The sequence below is a fragment of the Myotis nattereri genome (assembly GCF_964212035.1).
Source record: "Myotis nattereri genome assembly, chromosome: 1".
Lineage (NCBI taxonomy): Eukaryota > Metazoa > Chordata > Mammalia > Chiroptera > Vespertilionidae > Myotis > Myotis nattereri.
Genome location: NC_138075.1, coordinates 95520950 through 95542735, shown reverse-complemented (window position 1 = coordinate 95542735; position 21786 = coordinate 95520950). Strand labels below are relative to the sequence as shown.

Sequence of the window (21786 nt, the reverse complement as noted above, 5' to 3'; positions counted from 1 at the left end):
ACAAAAAAAATTTAAATCAATGAACCAAAAAAATCGGTGCTTTGAAAAGATCACTGAACTCTAGCCAGACTGATCTGGGGGAAAAGGTAGAAGATACAAATCGCCAATATTGGGAATGATGAGGGAACATCATTAGAAGTCCTTCCTACAGACAGTAAAAGGAAAATGAGAGATTATGAACAACTTCATGTGAAAACATGTAACAACTTACATGAAATAGACAAATTCCTTGAAAGACTACCAAAGCTCACTCAAGTAGAAACAGAGAATATAAATAGTTCTATATCAAAGAATGCAATTGAGTTATTAAAACCTTCCTGCAAAAACAAAAAGCCAAACAAACAAACAAACTAAAAACAAAATATTCCAGACTCACATGGCTTCCCTGGTGATTTTTACCAAATATTTAAGAAAAAAAATAATACAAATTCTACACAACTCTTTCAGAAAATAGAGCAGGTGGAGAAATAATTCCAACTCATTTTACAAAACTGGCACACCCCTGATACCGAAATCAGAAAAAGATATTGTAAGAAAAGAAAATTACAGATTTATATTTCTTATGAACATATATGCCAAAGTCACTAACAAAATTTTAAGTTGAGTCCCATAATATATAAAGAGAACAATAATCATGACTAAGTGTGCTTCTTCCCCAGAAAGTTTGGTTTTAAAATTCAAACACACACACACACACTGTAAAATATGATGTTAGAAACATTAATGTGTTATGCATATGTAAAGGCCCAGGTGGTAGTTGGGGGCAGGATGGATGGGGTCAATAGGGAACAAAGGGGACATTTGTAATACTTTCAACAATAAAGATAAATTTAAAAAACACACACACATAAATGTGGAGGAGTAAAAACTATAGTAGTTTTAGAATGTGTTTGAACTTAAAGAGCTATCAACTTACAATAGATTGCTACAAACATTACTTGTTATATATGAATCTCGTGGTAACCAGAAACCAAAAACCTATAATGGATAGACAAAAAATAAAGAGAAAGGAATCCAAACACATCACACTACAGAAAGTCCTCAATGCACAGGAGAGGAGAGCAAGAGAAGAAGAAAGGAACAGAAAAAAACTATGAAAAACAACCAGAAAACAATGAATAAAATGGCAATAAGTACAAATCTATCAACAATTACTTTAAAAGTAAATAAACTGTGCCCTGGCTGGTTTTTCTCAGTGGTTAGAGCATCAGCCCAAGCACCAAAGGATCGCAAGTTCAATTTCAGGTCAAGGGCACATACCTCTGTTGCAGGTTTGATCCCCAGCCTGGGTGCCTACAGGAGACAGCTGATCAGTGTTTCTCTCGCCTCAATATTTTTCTCTTTCTCTCTCTCTCCTTTTCCCTCTCTCTAAAAATCAATAAACAGATCAAAGGATGAGGAAAATAATAACAATAGTAATAATTTGGAGCAATGGAAACATTGTATATTCTCTGATCCTAAAATTCCACATCTGAGCATAAACTATTCTGATAGTCAGAAAATATATACAAGAAGGTTTGTAAAAAAAAAAAAAAAAAAAAAAAAGTAGATAAAAACAATAAAACCCCCAAATATTCATCAAGAGTAGAATGAATAAATAAGTTATGATATAATTTTATGTAATTCTCTTCTGCTGTCAAAATGAATGAACTATAGGCACATGGACTAAAGTGGGTGAATGTCGAAAACATCATTTGAATGGAAAACACACACACAAGCATACATAAAATGAGATTTTGTGTAGATAATGTTCAAGAAACTCCATCTCATAGGTTGCCTAGCTGACATTTATAAGCATGCACTTAGGACAGGCTGCCTGTACTTCCATTCCAGCCCCCACTTCCTAGCTGTGTAGCCTTTAACTCCTGAGCCCAAACTCCCTCAGTTCTACAGCAAGGGCACTAGTACACATTCAGGTGTCCTAACACGGTGGGGTAACACCTGGAAGTATCAATAAACGTTAGGCATTATTATTATTCTCTAACCCACGAGGTGGAGCCTCAGAGGTGCCAGGATTGAGGTAAACACCCCCTTCCTTGAGAGCAGCAGGGGGCAAAGTAAGAAAATGCCAGGTGACAATGGCTCTGAGTGCAGAAACCTATAGTTGCCATTGCAGAGGAATGTGAACACTCAGACCTATGGAAAGGAAAAGGGAACTAGGATTGCTGGAGTCCCATTGACAATTCAGCCCCAAACAAGTTGATATTTTTTAGCCGACTCATTGTTCTGAAGAAACAAGAATTAAAATAAAAGTAATGACGTCCACGCTTGCACAAGATAAGAAGTACATGCAGTCCATTACTGATTTCTTTTTCCCCCACAGGATGAATTTCCCAGATGGTAGTTATTTCAAGCCTCTTACTTGACCACTTTCCTCCTGTCTCCCGATTGATGGCTTATTGGCACCTTCTTCAAAGAATAGGACAGAATGAAAAAGCTATAAGATGTAGATCCCATCAACCCTCACATCTCAGAGTTAGTCATTTCTTAAACTCAAGATGTGGCATGGTGAGGCTGAATTTTCACTATGCCAAAATAATTACTGGAGAAGTGAGACTTTCAGGCAGTCACACGGTTGTCCATTTTATCTGTCTTCTTACCACCAGCTTTTATAGTTTGATTACTGAACTGTCAGTTTGAGGAATAAAGTGAGCCTTTGTTTTGATATCCTTAGACTTAATTACCATACAGGGTTTACTCTACTTTGCAATGGAAAGCTAATAATGGGTAGAAAAGAATGAAAATTTATACCAAAGTGAACTGTGATCTTGAATGCATTAGGAAAATTCCATATAGTTTTTACTGGTATTTTATCATCACTCTCATATACAGAAGGCTATTATTATATGTAGTATAACTACTACAATACTTTGTTTATTACTTACCCTCTTATTTCTACTTGAGCTACAGCAGTGATGTTGATTTGCAGGCTCACAAAATTGCTGTCTGGATTGTCCTTGTTGGAACTAAAACACAATGACATATAAATTAAATATACTTTCTCAGACATGTTACTATAATATATGATCATAAAATACATTCTGTATATCATTTAAGCAACACACATTTCCAACATGATCATTCAGAAAACAATGGCATATCCATTCTACAAAATCATAACCATTTATATATGGAAATGCTAAGATCCATTATGATCAAAAGTAATAAATATAACTTTCCATGAGGAGACATCTTATCAGAAAGCACAGTTGATATCTAGAGAAGCTCATTCTATTTCTGTTTCAATGGCTAAACCCAAGAGGCAGTGAGCTGAGTTCATTTTCCAGCATCTATCTTGGACACATTCCTTAACTTCTCTGAGCATCATATTCATTGCCCATCAAATGAAAAAGGACAGCATAGTCAACTTCTGATTTTCCATGCTCATGAAAAGGAGGACTGGCAAGAATAATCCAAAAGCTGCACATAATGGAAAAAGCATTTGCATTTGGCTCTGGAATGCATCATACCATACATTGTTTGGGCAGAAAATTTATCTTCCTTATGGTTTATTTCTCAAGTAATATTAAAATAAGTGTGCATTCACTGCCTGCTCACTGACTGACTAGGGTGGGGGTGGGGGTGAGCAGAGGCTTGGCCAGTAGCGTGAAGAAGGGAGATCAGAGAAAGTTGGGCAGTTCGTGCAGAGGCAATGAGCAGATGACATGGATGTTTGTCACGTGCATCAGGAATCTCAAGCTGGGACCCTGGCCAAGTAGCTCAGTTGATTAGAGCATTGTCCATGTTGTGGGTTTGATCCCAGGTCAGGACACATACAAGAATCAACCAATGAATGCATAAGTAAGTAGAACAACAAATGGATGTTTCTCTCTCTCTTTAAAGTCAATGAATTTTTTTTTTAAAAAAAGAATCTCAAAATGGAAGATATATGTTTAATAATATTTCTTTGCACAGTGGCAAAATGATTTTCAAGTTTGCTGTTTCTTTCTCTCAAGCAAATATAAGTAGACATAAAATTTAACTATGCCAAAATAATTACTGGCAAAGTGAGTGTTTCCTCTCAAAAAACTTGTGTTGAGCAGCCAGTACTGTAGGGACTATGAAATGTGCCTCAAGAGGCTTGACCCAGTAGCTGAGCTTTGGATGCAAATCTTACTTGCATTTATTGTCCTTCTGTGCTTTCATCGAAGTCACCCTCATATCCCAAAGGACTATGCAGCTTGTAGCAAACTAAGATGTGGCCACACCACCACTAACAGGCCATGGTTATATTCAGGTCTCATTAGGAAGAGTAAGCACCTCTTCTTCCCACGGAATCTCATACATTCAATGGACAGGCTCTAACACTGCAATGATGGTAATGGGTATTTTCTGTTTAGCTTTTGAAGCTTTCTAAATGTGGGAGCTGGAAAAGACAGGATGAAAGTCTGCTTTCAAAGGAGAAGATAGAATTGTTCCCACATTGCTTTGTAAAAGTCCTGTTCGATTGTATATACTGATAAGGCAACTTAAACTGCAAACACATATAAAAGACAAACAGGCAAATGTCAGGCTCATTTCCTGTAATGGGAATCACTGCTAAGCTTGTGATGAGCCTAGGGGGACTTGTTCACCAAAGTTTGAACACCAGTTTCCAGGCCATTTTATTATTATCACATCTGGGGAGGATCAGTCAACTAAAACATTTTTTTCTTTTTTTAAAGGCAGGATTCTGAATTACTAACCAATAAGAAGTCATTATGTAAACTCCACTTGTTGCAGACTTTGTGGTTCCAAACCCATTATGGGAACACTTTAGTTTGGAAATTTAAGTCTACTTGTTCCACAGATTAACTAGACTTTGTTCTATTTTCTAGTTCATTACCATTTTGTGGAAGTGCAAATTAGAATTATGGGGGGAAAGTGTCACTTGAGTTATTCCATAATTCTATTGTATTTTCTTTCTAAGAGGTTCAAATAACATGATTTTCATTATTCACAACACCCTGAAATATATGTTAAGCACTGAAATCATCTATCGACAGGAGTCCAATATGAGGCTTACAGAGGCAGTTTTGAAATTTAACAAAAGCAAAGGCAGACTCGGAGGCTAGACCTGTTTGGCTAATCAGATTCATCCTGCCACACAAGCTTGACATGACAGTTGGTACTACAACCAGGGATGTCAACAAAACTCCCGGTGAGAAAGATACTAGACTTGATATATAACTTAGATACTTCTTTGACCTCTTTCCTGAAAGGAAACCTCTCTCACTAATATCACTGCTATATTCAAACAAGCAATTTGCCACTGACCTGGATGCTGAGCTACTTAAACTGTGCTAGCTCTATGCAAGGAATGCTGAATTTCCTCTCCGTGACTACACCCTCCGTCATGCATCAAGGATAAAGATGTCTTTTACCTTTTACTCCAATGCAATTTTCTTTACTGTGGCCTATTTTTCTATTTTCTAGCAATCCCTCTATGCTTTCTGTGGTCTTTGGAATATCAGTAAAGGCAATACTAGTATAATGTTCATTTCACCATTACTGAGGGAGCAACAGCAACTATGATCACAAAGATGTGTTCGTGCAGGGGAATTGCTCTCTGAGACCCTCTCTACACAAAGAGGAAAATGTTTACATGTCACACAGTGCCAGGGCATGGAGACACCATTTAATGCAAACATTTGGTAACACAAAATATTTTAAGTTTATTAATTTGTAAAGACCAGCTTTCTTTTGGGTTCTATTTGTGAAAAAGAGCATTAAATGTGGGTAACAGTGGTCAATATGGACAAAAGCTTTAGAGTTCAGAGCATTTGGTTTAGTTTAGTTTTGGTTTAAACACATTTAAACTGGACACAAACCATCCATTAAATACTTATTTACATCTTTGGAGTCTGCCAGAAAAGCATGCAGATAAATGCTCACTTCTCAAATGCTTTCGTATTTGAGAACTAAGAGTGTTCTCAGAAGCTTTTATCACTGTAATGTATGTTTTTGGCTTGATGCTTTATGTAGCCCCCCCCCCCCGTTCTTTCTGCATTTTCACATTTTTATATTTTTCAAAATAATGTTAAAATAGTCATAAGTTTTATAGCATATAAGGATGGAATAGTCATGATGTTAGATGAAGGGGGATGTTAAGAATGTGATTATTCTACTTTCCATCAAATTCAGCACTTTATCATCTAATTCAGTATTTCAATGATGATCTACGCAGGGGTGGGAACATTGGCCTGCAGGCCATATAAGGCCTGTGATATCATTCGGTCTGGCCCTGCCAAGGCATCCGGGGTGAGTTAATTAAAGGTTTGACCAAATATAGCGCGCTAATTTTTAAGTTGATAATTTTGTGTAGCCCGCAAATGACGTTATAAATATCCAAATGGCCCTTGGCAGACAAAAGGTTCCCCACCCCTGATCTACAGGGTGGAACTGGGGAAGGTAGAGAACATTATTGGTGCCCTCTGCTCCCCGAGTGAACTGCAAATTGCATCTATTATATTACCCATAACTGCAGTCAAAGGTAATGGGAAAGGTTAAGGAATTTGCTTTGCACCTTTGTAAGAGATTTTTTTAAAAAATAAAGGCTGCATGTTTTATGAAAGGTGTATCTTTCCCCCGAGTGACACAAAGCTACATGCCACCCCAGGATCAATGTCACAGACAGCGATGGTGAGAACGGAAACTGGCCTGCCGCCTGGAGTGATGGTGGTCCTCCACTTTGGAGCACTCTTTCTTTGTTGTTGTTGTTTTGTCTCTGAAAACTTACAAATATTAACCGATTACCCAAGTGAAAATATTTATGAATAACTAAGCTTCTTGGGAAATATACATTTACATAGGCTTTTTAAAAAAGTGATTCAGTAAGTTTTTGGTACAATGAAGGGTACAATGAAGAATAATTCATTCTATCTATATCCCATCACTAATTTGGATTAAAATATTTAAAGTATTTAAGATTCAGCAAAAAATATTTAAGTTAAAATTTAAAAGACCCAATTAAGGTCAGAAAAGAATATCAAAAACCCTTCTCCCTGGAAATATAGCACAAAATGTAGGGAATATGGTCTGTGACATAGGTTGCAGATTTTTGAAATTGCCTATATTCTTATAAACTTTATAGCTTTTTCTTTAATCATAAACTTCTAATTAAGTAGCTATTAAAATAATCCATTGTGCAAAATAATTTTTCTAAAAATCCTCACACTTCAATGACACCCTCTTGCAGGACAGAAGGTACATTTAGAGATTAGCCATGATACACACTGATATTTGAGAATGAAATTGTAGATACTGATGTTCATATTAGAACGTGCTGAGCAAATTATAAATAACTATGAAAGGCCTGCATGTGCTGTCCACATCAGTGTCTTTTAAGCTTTTAAAATTGCAGACCACATCACATATATATATATATATATATATATATATATATATATACATATATACATATCTCCCAGGATATCTTACTATATATTTATATCTATCTGAAAGGGATGTTTCATGAATAGGCCTCTGATGTATTATATTTCATCAATTGATGTATTATATTTCATCAATTTAATATGAGTCTATAGTCAATAAATGGATTCCATTACTGGATAATGGGTTGTAGTCCACAGTTGGGACTCCTGGTCGTCATGAACACTGCTCTCTACGGGTCTTCCTACTCATGAAATATTTTCGGCCAGAAGAAGCAAACAGAATAGATGGTGAAAGGTTAAAGTCACACTTGAATTCCTGAGCAGGATTAGTCTTAGAAAAAGGGGGAAGCTATGTATGACTCAGCTCATAGTTGCCAGAGAAGGCTATGCCCTTCGAATACAGTGTGGGGCAAGGGTAGGTTTATAATTGTTTGTATGGAAAACAATACAGCACAAGAATTCATAAATAATAATTCAAGAAAAACTCTGTGTTTCATGTACTCACAACTGTAAACCTATTTTGTCCCCACCTTATGTATGATCTTATCTGCATCTTGCTTTGGTGCTCACATTGAACCATCAGAGAGAGACCCATTCATTCTTGAAAAGTTAGAAGACTTCAAGATTTCTAATGCAAACTCTATGTTTTTTTGCAGAAATTTTGTTCTTAGGGATTAGTTAACCCCCACCTGAGAGCATGGTAAGGATGTGGAGGGAGTGGAATTGGTAGAAGGCATGTGCATCAGAATGAAGAAAACTGGAGGCGAAGGGAGGCGGGGGGTGCCCAGGACAAAATTTTACTCTCATAACTTGGCCTACAGAATGCAATCTATTTTTCAGAACCAAAAACATTGAAAGAACTGAAAGAAATGAGATAAACAAAAGAAAAATGGACTGTGAAAGTCTGGGTTCAAATTTCAGATGAACTTTTAAGATGAAGGAGCATTCATTTCACTATGTATCATTTTAATATTGAGTGTTAGGCATTTAAAGGTCTAACCTTCTGATTTGAAGATCGAAGTTTATGCTCACGTTTGTTTTCTCAAGACGTAGAACTGCAAATCGGAGGCCCAGAGAATACTAAATTAAAAAAAACACACAAACACACACACACACACAAATACAACACACTACGTTATTACATGGGAGGAACCTTATACACAACATAAAATATTTTAAAGTTATCCTGCAAAATACCACTCTGGATTGCTGTTCCTTTTTCTGCTTTTATCCTGGATGGCTGAGAGCTGAAAGAAAGTCATACAGTTGAGACAGTAGGGCCCAGACAATGCCAGTCCTTACACATTTTGGTTTCCTCTCTTCATTTAGCCCCATACCAACTCTTCTCCTGACACCTTGTTGTGTGCCAAATTAAAAACAACCTAAATATACGAGGTGAGTGATTTATTAAACTGTGGTTCTATTTTATGATGGACATTTATGTAGTCTTTGAAATCATGGCTATGAAGCCTATGCAACAATGTGGAAAATGCTTATGACATTATGATGGTCAATAAATAAAAAATATTACAATGTTGTAGGTGTAATGTGTTTCAGCTATGGTTTTAAACGTCTATCAGTGGAAAAGTTATTGTATAGGAGTGAGAATGTATTGTAAGAAAATATACCAAACAATATATTATGCTATGTTAAAGTTATAAATGTGCAAGTTATTTTTTCCACCTTTATTTTCAAAAATTTTAAAACTCTTTTATTATTTTTATAATTTGAAAACAGATTTTTAAACTTGGATAAAAATAAGTCCAGTGATAATATAAATGAGGTAAAAACAATAGCTAAGACATATAGTGATAATAATGCCTCTCCCGTGTACTATACTAACCCTAACATGCATTGTTTCATGAAATCACAGCAACCAGTCCATGAGGTAGGGACTGTGATTGTTGACATTTTGCAATCAAGTAGCAATCTGAGGAGTAGAGAGATTAAGTGACTTGCTCCAGATACAGAGCAAATAAACTGCAGAGTTGGAATTGAAATCCCTTCAAGCTGACTCCAGAATCTGTCTCCACTACACTACACTATGAGAATCAACCCTGTAATTAAAAACTCAGGTTAATATGATGCAGTAATAAGATGAACTAATAATACATTGTCAATTTTTTTCACAAATCACCATTTTACCAGCCCTTACTGAATGTGCTACAAGCCAGGTTCTGCCCTAGTGTAAAGCTACTAGTGGTTATATCACATCATTGCATGGCTCCAAACATTCCTGCAAATAGTTATTCTCCCACTTCTATGTGCCTTGCCTGAGGCTTCACAGCTGATAAATGGCAGTTGGGATTTAAACCCAAGTATGTCTAATTATTAAGCCTATGCATCCTTATGTCCCAACCATGCTGAATACCTTTATTATTCCAAGTGTGCAATTTTCTGTCAGACCTCTGCGCCTTTGCAACATGCTCTTCTTTCTTTGGAAACCTTGTAAGCCTTTCCCTGCATTCTCTACTTGGAGAACTCCTGCTCATGTTTCAAAACTCAGGATAAGAGATGCCTCCTGTAATACATCCTCTGATCCCATAGGCCTGATCAGGCAGAAATTTTCTTTTTATTTCCTCTCTCTCTCCGTTTGCTGCTCTCCTATCACTCAACCTATGATATCGCTAATTTTGAGTTTTTAATTGAATGGGGGGTGTATATTTTCATCTTGATATTGTCAGATTCTAGTTTAGTCAGGCATCTACAAGGGGTGGCAATAAAACTGGTTATCTATAATAATAAAAGTGTAATATGCAAATTGACCAAATGGCCAAACAGTGGAACGACCATCTGGATAACCTTCTGGATAAAACCGGGGCTGCGAGGGGGGCCGAGGCAGCTGGGGCTGTGAAGGCCTACTCTTGCACACATTTCATGCATTGGGCCTCTAGTTTCTCACAAAAAAAGAATGATGAGAAAGAGTGTGCCATTGTTTGTACACTTCCAGTGATGGGGATCTTACTATATTGTTATGAAGTCTACCTAATGTTGATCTTCATTATAGAACAATTCAGTGTGGGGTGAAGATAAAAGGTGTGACAAATTCATACTAGTAAAAGATACACATGTTCTTAAGTGGAATCTAAAACCAGATCTCTGGGCATTGATTCTAAGGAGTCATTGTTGAACCACTATTTTCTTGTTTTCCTGTTTAAAAGATTTTGCAAATTTTTATGAATCTCATTGGTATGTAAATATTTTATATTACTGTAGCTATTCTATGAAAATGACATTACTACTTACAAATCAGAAGTAACACTTCTGAATACTGCCTTGAATATTTTGTTAAATTAAAACATAAAGTTGCTTGAAAACTATTATGATGTTTTTTAATATTTAGGACTGCTTTTACCTTTGGAATTTTACTACAGCCCACGAGTCTTTTTTTTTTTTTTTATGAAGGAATTTTGTCTTTATTTCGTAGTTAATTGGATAGAAGCAAGAGAAAAACAGCAAAGTTCCTGATAAAAGTAAAAAAACACTAAATTGGGAATCCTGAGACCTGAGTTTAAGACCTAACAGAGCAATTTTTCATCAGTGAGAGGCAAGTCTTTTACCTCCTTTATGCCAGAAGAGTCTCATGCATAAAACTGAAATCCTCTCTCCTTACATCATAGGGTTGTTATGAAGATTATTTAAAAAAAAATAAAGACTACAAGCTTTTATAGTTATACACTTGGAGACAAATTGAAGATAATGTTATTTTGTATTTTAAGTTTTAATTGTTTTAACTTTATGTTTTGAAATAATTTCAGATTTACAAAAGAGTTGCAAAGGTAGAGACTTCCTGTATGCCCTTCAGACATCTTCCTCAAATGCTGAGGAAATACAATTGCTAAAGCCAAGAATTAAGATGAATAAAATACCATTAACGAGAGTATTCTTTTTAAAGTACAAAATGAAGTAAATAAATCAAAGTGTTTTATAACAAAACAGAATACAATAAAATTGCATGTGCTTAAGGGCATTAAAAAGTGAGATAAGAAAGCTATTAGGTTTCTTCCACTATAGACCTCAGAGATAAATGAATAGAAACAATTTACTTCCTTGACTTCTAAAGATTACTTGCTGATAAAACGGATTGACATGGTTTCACATAAACACATTTGTGGTTAAGACCACACTGTCATTTTACCCTCCACTTTGAATGTCACTGGTAGCCAGTTTCTGTTCCATGATTATTCTTAGTTATTGATGAGTTTAGATGACTTCTGGTCTAGATTTAATACTTTTAATACTTATAAAAAGAAATTAGTGCCCAGTCATCTATAGATGTTAACACCATTGCCACCACGTCAATTCATTTCTCTTTGGCCTTAAGGAGAACTCTTCATATCAAATTAGGTGGTTGGATTGTGGTTGAAAATTAGTAAAAGGATTTATTAGCTTCTAGAGAAAAGGATTCTAAAGAAAAATGTTCTAATATCTCAGCTTAAATTTCCATTCTGTCTTTCATGGCCTCGTTTAAGTATCTCATCTGTTACCTATTAGTTTTCACCCAAGTACTCATCACAATTTTGTAGACAGGCCTGGTTCAAATCTTGGGTCTGTCCTTCATTACCTGTGTGACTTTGGGCAATTCATTTGACTTCTCTTGAGTCTCAGTTTTCTCATCCATAACATAGGAGAAATACCTGACCCATAAAGTAGTTGGTTGTTGTGAAAATTAAATGAGACAATATTGAAAAACCACCCAGTAATGGGTTTATAATACAGAGGATCATCAATACATGTTAGCTTATAAAAGTTGATCTTTCATTTAAATATTTACTTGTTTTTAACCAAGAAGTGAGCTTACTAATCTGTATAGCTTAGTACCTTTTTTAAAATTACCCAGTATCAATGGTACAGTGTTTATTATAATATAAAGAAGCAAAAATATTTTTCTAGCACAATATCCAAAAGTATAAATTGGGAATAGGTATTTGTGGGGTTTTTTCCTTAAATTTTTTTTTTAAATCCTCACCCGAGGATATGTTTTTCTAATTGATTTTAGAGACAGAGGAAGGGAGAGGGAGAGAGAGAAATAGCGATGTGAAAGAGAAACATCAACCGGTTGCCTCCCTTACGAACCCTGACCTGGGTGTGTGCCCTGCCCAGGAATCGAGTCTGCGACCCTTTGGTGTACAGGACGGCTCTCCAAATAACTGAGCCACACCAGCCAGGGTGGGAATAGGTATTTCTTGATAGAAACTTTCAAAGGCTCAAACACATGTGTGAAACTCTGGCTGAGAGGTTTATTTACTGCAGCACTTCTCAGTAGCTTTAAAATGCTACGTGCACCTGAGAGTCCCAGAGGACATGACATTCAGCAATGACCACAGAACTCTTCTTTAAAGGCTATCTCAAGGGGTAAGGTCTCTTTGGAATAATTTTGGAAGTTGTTCTAATACAAACCTATGTAATTATAATTTTTTTTTCAAACAAACCATTCCATTGATCATCATAAACATCTAATTTAAAATAGGGGAATGTATATGTTTAGTTTATGTAATATTTGATTATGTAGTATTTGCAGATTTCAGAATATGTTTCTGATTTATGACTTCAAAAAAAATTATTTCCACTGCGATATTTATTACAAGAAGTTCCTATGTAAACATGTAAACAGCAATTGCATAAAACAAATGTTTTGTCCACAAGTAATACTGAACGGGAAATTCCTAAATCTGGAAACAAAGGAAAAAAAAGGAGGAGGAGGAGAAGCTGGTGAAGGAAGAGAAGAAAGAAAAAGAGGAGGAGGAATGGTGAGGGCTAGGGGAGGAGGAAGAAAAGAGGAAATAAGCCAACTTATTATTTCATGAGCATGTTACAGATCATTATTAACCTTTTTTTCTTGCTACATTTTTCTGTATTCTTCTTCAGGTAAAATATATTATTCTTCAAGTAAGATACCAGTTCTTCAACTAATACCTGGTAAAGCTGATTTAAAAGCTGAATTATTATAATATTTTAATATGAAAGTACTGTGAATGATATTCATATGGGAGGTATATTTGAAATAAAAATTTAATCATCTTTGCTAAAATTTTTAATTGTTATTCTTAAATACTTATATATTGTATTTATTTTTTAATTCAAGAAAAAGTTGTAGTAAATCCAAAGAAAAACAGTCAACAAAAAATCTGTAGTAAAAAAAAAAAAGTATTTATAGACTTGTTGTGACTAAACGATGTGTAAGAGTGATGTTCAAAGAGAAAGCATACAAAAGTATTCATCTTTGTTTTTAACCTTAGATTATCCACTCTGTTGGTTATAATGCTAAATCCCACTACCCTGGTCTGGTAATTTCCTGCCTAATTTGTTTTAATTGCTATGTACTACACTGCTGAGTGCTAATTGGGGAGCTTTCCATTAGTTTCTTTTAAAATTCAATTAGACATAAATCAGTAAGTGCTTCTGGGTTTCTCTTACGTTTGTTCCAGCCGCCATCGGGTTCCCAAGGTCACACACCACCATTCTGGTTACATTTTCCATCTTGTACTCACAGCTCAGTGGTCGGAATCCCTACAACAGGAAAGAAGACCGAGGTGGAGTTCAGGGGCATATAAATCACATCCTGTCACAAAAGCAGCTCTGCGGGTGGGAAGCGCCTCTTGATTTCAAACACCTGTAGGGGCAGCTGTGCCCAAGAATTAATTTGTGACCAACTCAGAAGAAAAACTTGAGAAAAAAGATTGAAGTTTAATTTTAGAAAGAAAGTCTTTAGATTGGTAAACCCAACTATTGTTTTCCTTGGCCCCCTCCCCACAAAAAAGCTTCCTATAGTATTTATACAAATATTCTAGAAATTATTTTCACTGTTAACATTAAATTAGGGCCATGAAGATCACAGATAATTCAACACAGCTAATTTATTCTTACAAAAATGAAATGGCAATAATTTGTATACATGATCATATGACTCAATGACCATTTGCAGGAGAACTGCTTTGAACACAAATTTCTACACATCATGGTCCCATTTTGAGATTACACAATCAATCGTAGTTCAATCCTAAACACTTATGATGGAAAGAGAACACTTTTATGTTGACCCAGTGCTTCCTTCTCCCTTCTTCCCCATTCATCCTATTCTGATTAGAAGGTACAAAAACTCAGGTTTGAAGAGATGCTTAGAACTATGTTGGAGAAGGTCTCAAGGTTACACCAGGGAGTAAGGGAAAGAAAAGAAGGTTTATCTTTGAACTCGGGCTGTCTGCTCTCAGCTCCACCTGTGTCCTCATGTTACTCCCAGCTGCCTAGAAATCCACACCTTATTCTCTACCCTGAGCCCTTACCATATTTCAAAACCCAATGTCCCTATGGCCCTGCTCTGCCACTGGTGATAGCAACCAACGTGTTCACCCATTATTCCATCAAACTTAGTAAGTGCTACTAATATATCACCTGTGAGAAAGAGGTGGAGGGATTAAGAAGTATAAATTGATAGTTACAAAATAGTCAAGGGGATGTAAAATACAGCATAGGTAATACAGTCAATAATATTGCATAACTAAGTATGGTGCCAGTTTGGTACTGGAAATATCGAAGGGGAACACTATGTAAAGTATATGATTACCTAACCACGATACTGTACACCTGAAGCCAATACAAAATAATATTGAAAGTGAACTGTAATTGGAAAATAAAAATTAAACTCCTAAAAGAACTCACAAAAAGCTGTAATCTTCATTCCCAAAGATAAGCTTACACGATGAGGACAGTTACAAAGGAGCAGCCTTTGGGGATTTGTGCCCCATGAGAAGTTCATGGAAGAGCATTCTGAATATGAGGGCCATGTAACCCTCTTTTAGCTGTATTGAAATTTCATGTAAGGAAGGAATGTGAATTTTCAAGTAAAAGTTTCAGAAACCATCCTCCATTCCATCTTTTCCACTTTATTGAGAAAAAAAACAAGATTTAAAACCAAAACAAAGAAAAGCCAAACAAACCCCAGATATCTAGATAAAGAATTCTGGAGGTAGATCATATGCTTTGAGAAAATAAGCATCAGGAGGAAGGGGGCTTTGTATCTGTCCTATTCCCAGTGCCTAGAACAGTGTTTGGCGAGAAGGAGATGGTGTTGGGAGATAACAGTGACAGTAGCTCACACTCTGCTAAGGAGAAGCCTTCAAAGAAATGGACAAACACACAACTAACTATAAAGTGCTTCTCCTTAATCACCCTGGTAATTCTCTTCCTATAGCATCCATTGGAAGTCTGTCCCAAGTAATGAGAAAGGAGTGAATCACTCATATTTGGATGCTCTTTTAATACATGCTCTTTCCAAATATAAATGAATGGCATGTCAGTTTCTGATGGAGGTAAGAAACATATTTTCTTTTTTTAATTGAATTTATTGGAGTGGCATTGGGTAATAAAATTATACAGGTTTGAGGGGTACAGTTCTATAATCATCATCTGTAAATTGTACTGTGTGTTCAACACCCCAAGTCAAGTCTCCTTTCATCACCATTTATCCTCCCTTTACCCTCTCCTACTTCCCCCACCCCACTTTCCCTCAGGCAATCACCATACTGTCATTTGTGAGGACTTTTTCTTAATCCCTTCATCGAAACATATTTTTAAAAAGCTGGTAATATTCTCTATCCTGAAAGTACCTTTAGCATCTATTCAACCTTAAGCATTACTAACTAACTCAAGTCATACAGAGATGTTTTGTGTTGAGATTATTAACTCAGTCCTGAAAACAAAAAATAAACACAGCAAAAGCTTTAAAAAAATGCCCATGTATCCCCTGAATATAATTCAAGGATTCAGTTTCTATAGTAAATATTTTTATCTTATCTAAAGTTTAAAAGTTATATATACATTTTTCCAGCTTTCTAGAAATAGCTTTTCCACATCAATCAAAGTTATTTCTACTCCACAGGCCATCACCCTTTTTTTTAAAACCTTTATTTCCTCTCTGAGTGAGAGAAACAATAATGTTTTTCTAGATATTTCTAGATTATTTTCCTCCGCTGTTCCAGGAACACTCTTGTTCTAATCCATTTATAGCTCTAAGGGTATCATTCATGCATTTATTCATTCACTGAAAATATTTACTGTTATTTACTAGACAGTTGCCCTCATTGAATTTTCAGTTATTACAAATGCAGTAAGTGATCACAAGCAATTGCAACAAGCAATGGAAACACAATACAGTTTGCTAAGGTTATGGTAGGAGAAATTGGTAGTGATAGAGGAGGACATGCACATAGATTTAAGCAACCAGAAAAGGGAGCAGTGATTAAGCATGGGGCCTGGACTTAACAGCAGAGGTTTCGATCTTGGCTCCGCTACAGAATAGCTATGTAACTTTCTGCGTGTTACCCAATTTCTCCTTATCTACACAATGGAGGTGATGATAGCCTTGCCATTTCTCTATAAAGCTGTCATGAGGATTAAGTAAATGTATTTTGATCCATTTCCACACCAGACCAATAGCATACCATACTCATTTCAAAAGACACACATTTATAATCTTTAACTTTTTACTCCTCATTAAGACTATAATTGATAATGTTAAGCCCATTTGAATTGTAATAATGTGGGATTTATTAAAACTAAAATAAATTTGGCCTTTTAACTAAGAATTATTGCACATTGGAGAAGTCTAGATGAATATATATGAACAAATTTTCACTAATGAAAATTTGGATATTCATAATCATCATCATAATTTGATTATAACCCACATAGGTTGATAAATACTTAACTAAAAATATTAAAGGTAGTTCTAGAACCAGAGAAAAATCATGCTATGACTTAAAGCATTATAAAAAAGAAAGAAAATATGCAGAGCTTAGAGCAGCGCCCAGCCCATAGCAATTGCAAAATAAATTTTAGCAGTCACAGTCGTTAGTAAACTGAGGCCTAAAGAATGACTGGAAAGAAGTAAGCCAGATAAAGGGGAGGAGGAAGTAGTCAGTGTGTCAGAGAGAAGGATCTGCAGGGACAAGCTTTCCGGTCAGAGCATGCAGGGCTATCACAGGAACGGAAAAGAAACTCTGTCCGCTGGAATTGAGGGTGTGAGGTAAAGGGAAGATGTGGCTGAAGGGGTGTATAATTTAGAGGGGACAAAATTAAGGGCATTGTTAGTCACCTCAAGTATCTGGACTTTATCTTAAAGCAATGGGGAGCTAGCGAGGGTTTTAAGCAAGAGAATGACGTGGTCAGATTTGCATCATAGAAAGAGGGCTTCCTTTCAGGAGGCAGCGAGATGGGGACGTGAGTTAGGAGACTGTTACAGTGTGCTCGGGGAAAAATCATTCCAGTCCGCATGAAGGCAGTGACAGCGGCAGTTAGATAGAGGCTGTGGACTGGAGAGATTTCAGACCAACTCAGGCTTCAGAAATTACGTGCATTCTGGTGCCATTCTCTGAGATGGGAAAGGGAGGGGAAGAGGAGGGATGTGAGTGTGGAAGATGGAAAGTCTAGTTCTGGACATGCTGACTGTGGGGCAGGTGTGAGACAGAGGAGTGAAGTGGAGTACATGGGGAACCTAGAATCGCCAAATTCCTAGAGATAGAAAGTTGAATGGCAGTTACAGGGCCTGGAAAGAGGGGGAATTCGAAGTTAGTGTTTGATGGGTACAAAGTTTCAGCTTTGCAAAATGAGAGGAGTTCTATGGATGGATAGTAGTGATGGTTGTACAATAGTGTAAATGAACTTTATGTCACTGAACTGTACAGCTACAAATGATAAATTTTATGTGACATAAAATGTACTAATGCAATAATAGTAAAAGATAAAGCATATAAGTGGTTCCCAACCTTTTTCTGGCCATGCCCCACCTAAGCATCTCTAAAATCCTGATACCGCCCCCCAATGACATATAATTCTTATTATTCGAAAAGTGAACTATTCACATGGAGGAAACCCAAAAGGCCATTATCTTGGTCTAAACAAGCTTCCAAAGAACATGGCATCCATGAAAGAGAAAAATAAAAGAATGAAAGGACAGTTGAAGTACTGAGTAAGAAATCACTAAGAAATTGTTTAAAAATAATATGAAGTGATATGAAGAAATAGCAAATAAAGTTTCAAAACATATAACAAAGAACTGAAATGCATAAATATGTCACAATATATATTTATATACTGTATATGAGGCCCCTAGAACCGTAAGAAATGCAAAAAAATTCACTTTTAATAACTCATTCTCAAATTTTCCCCCTTAAAAAGCAAATTGCCCCCTGTGGGGTGCGTGCTCCAAATTGGGAACTACTGACATAGGTCTTTATTTCTAGAAAAATTTAGAAGGAAGGTCATCAAAAGGAAGGATAAAGGTTGGCTCAGTTAAGGTGTCCAGAGAAAGAGATGATCACCATCTACATTTTTAAAAATATGTTTTTATTTATTTCAGAGAGGAAGGGAGAGGGAGAGAAAGAGACAGAAACATCAATGATGAGAGAGAATCAACTGGCTGCCTCCTGCACTCCCACTACTGGGGATCAAGCCTGCAACCTAGGCATGTGCCCTGACTGGAATCAAACCTTGACTTTGTGGGTTGATGCTCAACCACTGAGCAACACCAGCCGGGCCACTGTCTACATTTTTTAAAAGATCAATGTTTTCAACAAAAGATAACAAAACTTACAATCAGATAATCCCAATACTTTTCCTAATGAGAAAAAATTGTTTTAAAAATACTTGAACTTATTTTAAATTAAAAAAATACACAAATCTCAAACTGCTTAAAAACAAAGAAGAAATTAGAATGTGGCTTAGTAATGTAAAATCCAAAGACGGAGCTAAGTCTCTGTCCCAGAAACACCTGAAGAAGAACAGTTAAGGACTCATTTGAGATTATGGATGATGTCTTTTGTAATGTTTACAGGCAAAGACAGAAATGAATGCTATCCAAGCTTTCCTTGCAAAAAAGTGAACAGTAAACTGGATGTTTTTCTAAAAGGAAAACATTTTAGAATAGATGCTCTGTTTGACAAAGTCAGAGGGGGAATGGCATGAAAGGAATTGTAATAAAAATGAGTGGAGCCCTGGAACATTGAAAAATGACATACTTGAGCTCATTTTTTGGTTTGTTTATGTATTATCTCCACGGGAGTATTTGTAGGTGATATTTTTCTATGAATGTCTTCTCATAAACTTATAATGACTGTTAAAGATACATGATTATTACCCTCCTGGATTTATTTTTTTCTAGCAAGATAATTTAACGAAAATATAAAACATGAGACTAGAGGTGTGAATAGAGAATTTTATATTCTCAATGTTTTTCAATGCCTGTAAGACACCAATATCACAACAGTTTGTTAACATCTCTTTAGAGGAATTATTTTTCATTAAATTATTTCAGCATTAGCATCTTCAAACTCCTCAGAATATGCAGCATTTGGACACTCACGTGAATTTAATAAATTATAGTTTTAAAGAACAAATCCACCAGCAAGTTGCTAAGGAGCACCCACTGTGCCTAGCTCTGAATGAGGGGTGGCTAAGAAAGAATATTCACCTTGGTCTCTGCCCTTAATTGTGGGCCCACTTATTTCTAAAAATGAGGGACTCTCTCCATTATTCTAAAATGTATTTTAGGCCAAGCGATCACAAACACAACTGAACCTTTGGATACTCTGAGTGGGAAGATTCATGTTCTGACAAGGAAGGAAAGACTATAAAAAGCATCCACGTCAGTTTAATAAATAGTGGCATTGCGGGACTGGCAAATGACGAAGATCTGGCTTTTCTTGGACCCAGTCCCGAAAAGGTGGACCATGAAGAAAGAAAAATGACCGTGTTTCCTTTCCAGTGCCTGTCTAGGTTGTTATCAGCGCTCAGTTGGGATTGGCTGGACCTTCCTCCATAAGCTATAATGAGAACCAGACCTCCTGGGACCTGCTTGAAACTTAAAGGAACTCAAAACAAAGACCTGAAAACAGCCAGTGAGGGTAAGAGTGAGCTTGTGAATTTAGCTAAGAAATCCATCAGTTGGTAAGCCACTTCTTTCAGCAATTGTATTCTCTTCCTTGCTATGGCTCTCAAACTTCGGCCAATGTACCTTTGCATGTATGGCCAAGAAAGACCATCCCCCTTCCTGGCTGACTGCAATTATGATGAACAAGTAAAGTGCTATTTTGTTTTCTTTGTTTAGAAAGAAACTCTCAGCTAAGATGGCTCTTCTTAACATTGATTTGACTTCCAAAATATACCTAGCACTTCACTACTTCGAATAATTTGTAGGCATTACCTTGTTGCTGCGCTCAATCCCGACATAATCTGCCTCTTCTGGGATCATCACCAAGAGTTCCGCTTCATAGGCTCCTTCACCTTCGTTTCTCACATTGATTATGAGCATAAGGTGATTTTCACCTCCAATGATAACCTGATGCTTATCTCTAGAAATGCAATTTAACAGGGTCATTAGATACTCGCTGGATTCATGGGTATTTTAGTTAAGGACTTACCTGAGAGGAAAGGACGAAAGATGTGGAAATGCAAGACGGAGGCAAAAAGAAGATGGATGGCCATGAAGGCGCATTGAGAAGAATCAAGAGAACCAGGTCTTGCTGGGAAGGACAGGAAAACATCCAATGATGTGCTGGTCAATGTTTAACAACCAGGTCTCAAAAAACACACCCCACACCATTTGCAACATTTGCTGATTCCAGTGGTATGAATCCTCCCACTAGGGTCAATGTCAAGCTACTGACATACTTAATAATCTGCCAGAAAAAAAATTCTAGAAAATTTAACAATTGGCTCACAAGCCAGAATGAGTAGCTTCAGCACATCCCTGAAAACACCCAGCAGGAAGTACGATGAGCCATGGGGGAAAAGAGAGAGACAGGGTTTAAAAACTCAGTGGGAGACGTGTGATGCGAAATGGACAATGAGAGGGGAGAAAGTGGCAGATAAAAGAAGATCACAAATAGCTGATTGACGATTGTGAAGTATTTTGAAGAAATTTAATTCACTCCAAACTTCAAATTGAACCAACATCTGGAAATGCCTATTTCACTTTTGACCATTAATCAAAGCTATTGCTTCAGACACTGGCTAACTTGTGAAGTTTGGAGAAAGTCTCCTTGAGAGCTATCAAGCGGATTCCAAACATTGACAGTGAGACAGGTCCTGGGGGTGGGAGGTGGGGTGAAGGAGCATGAATCTGTTTTGTCCCATCATAGATAATTTAATTTCATTTAATTTCATTTCTTTACATATCATAATGCAACACAATTACCAGTCCTGGGATGGTGACTCGCCACTACAGGCAACTGGGAAGCCCTCTGATTCTTTCTTTTTTTAAAAAAATATATATTTTATTGGTTTTTCACAGAGAGGAAGGGAGAGGGATAGAGAGTTAGAAACATCGATGAGAGAGAGAGAGAAACATCGATCAGCTGCCTCCTGCACACTCCCCACTGGGGATGTGCCCGCAACCAAGTACATGCCCTTGACCGGA

At 36.5% G+C, this 21786-nt stretch overlaps 1 protein-coding gene across 1 annotated transcript in view; it reads right to left on the bottom strand.

The window, feature by feature from the left end:
- ITGA8 (integrin subunit alpha 8) overlaps positions 1-21786 on the bottom strand; it is a 206155-nt gene that overhangs the window by 41925 nt on the left and 142444 nt on the right. The window contains exons 20-23 of the mRNA XM_081087480.1: positions 20572-20719; positions 13791-13883; positions 8374-8453; positions 2886-2966 (exon numbers count right to left, since the gene is read on the bottom strand). Coding sequence (XP_080943606.1) covers positions 2886-2966; positions 8374-8453; positions 13791-13883; positions 20572-20719 — 402 coding nt within the window. The remainder of the gene's footprint in view (positions 1-2885; positions 2967-8373; positions 8454-13790; positions 13884-20571; positions 20720-21786) is intronic.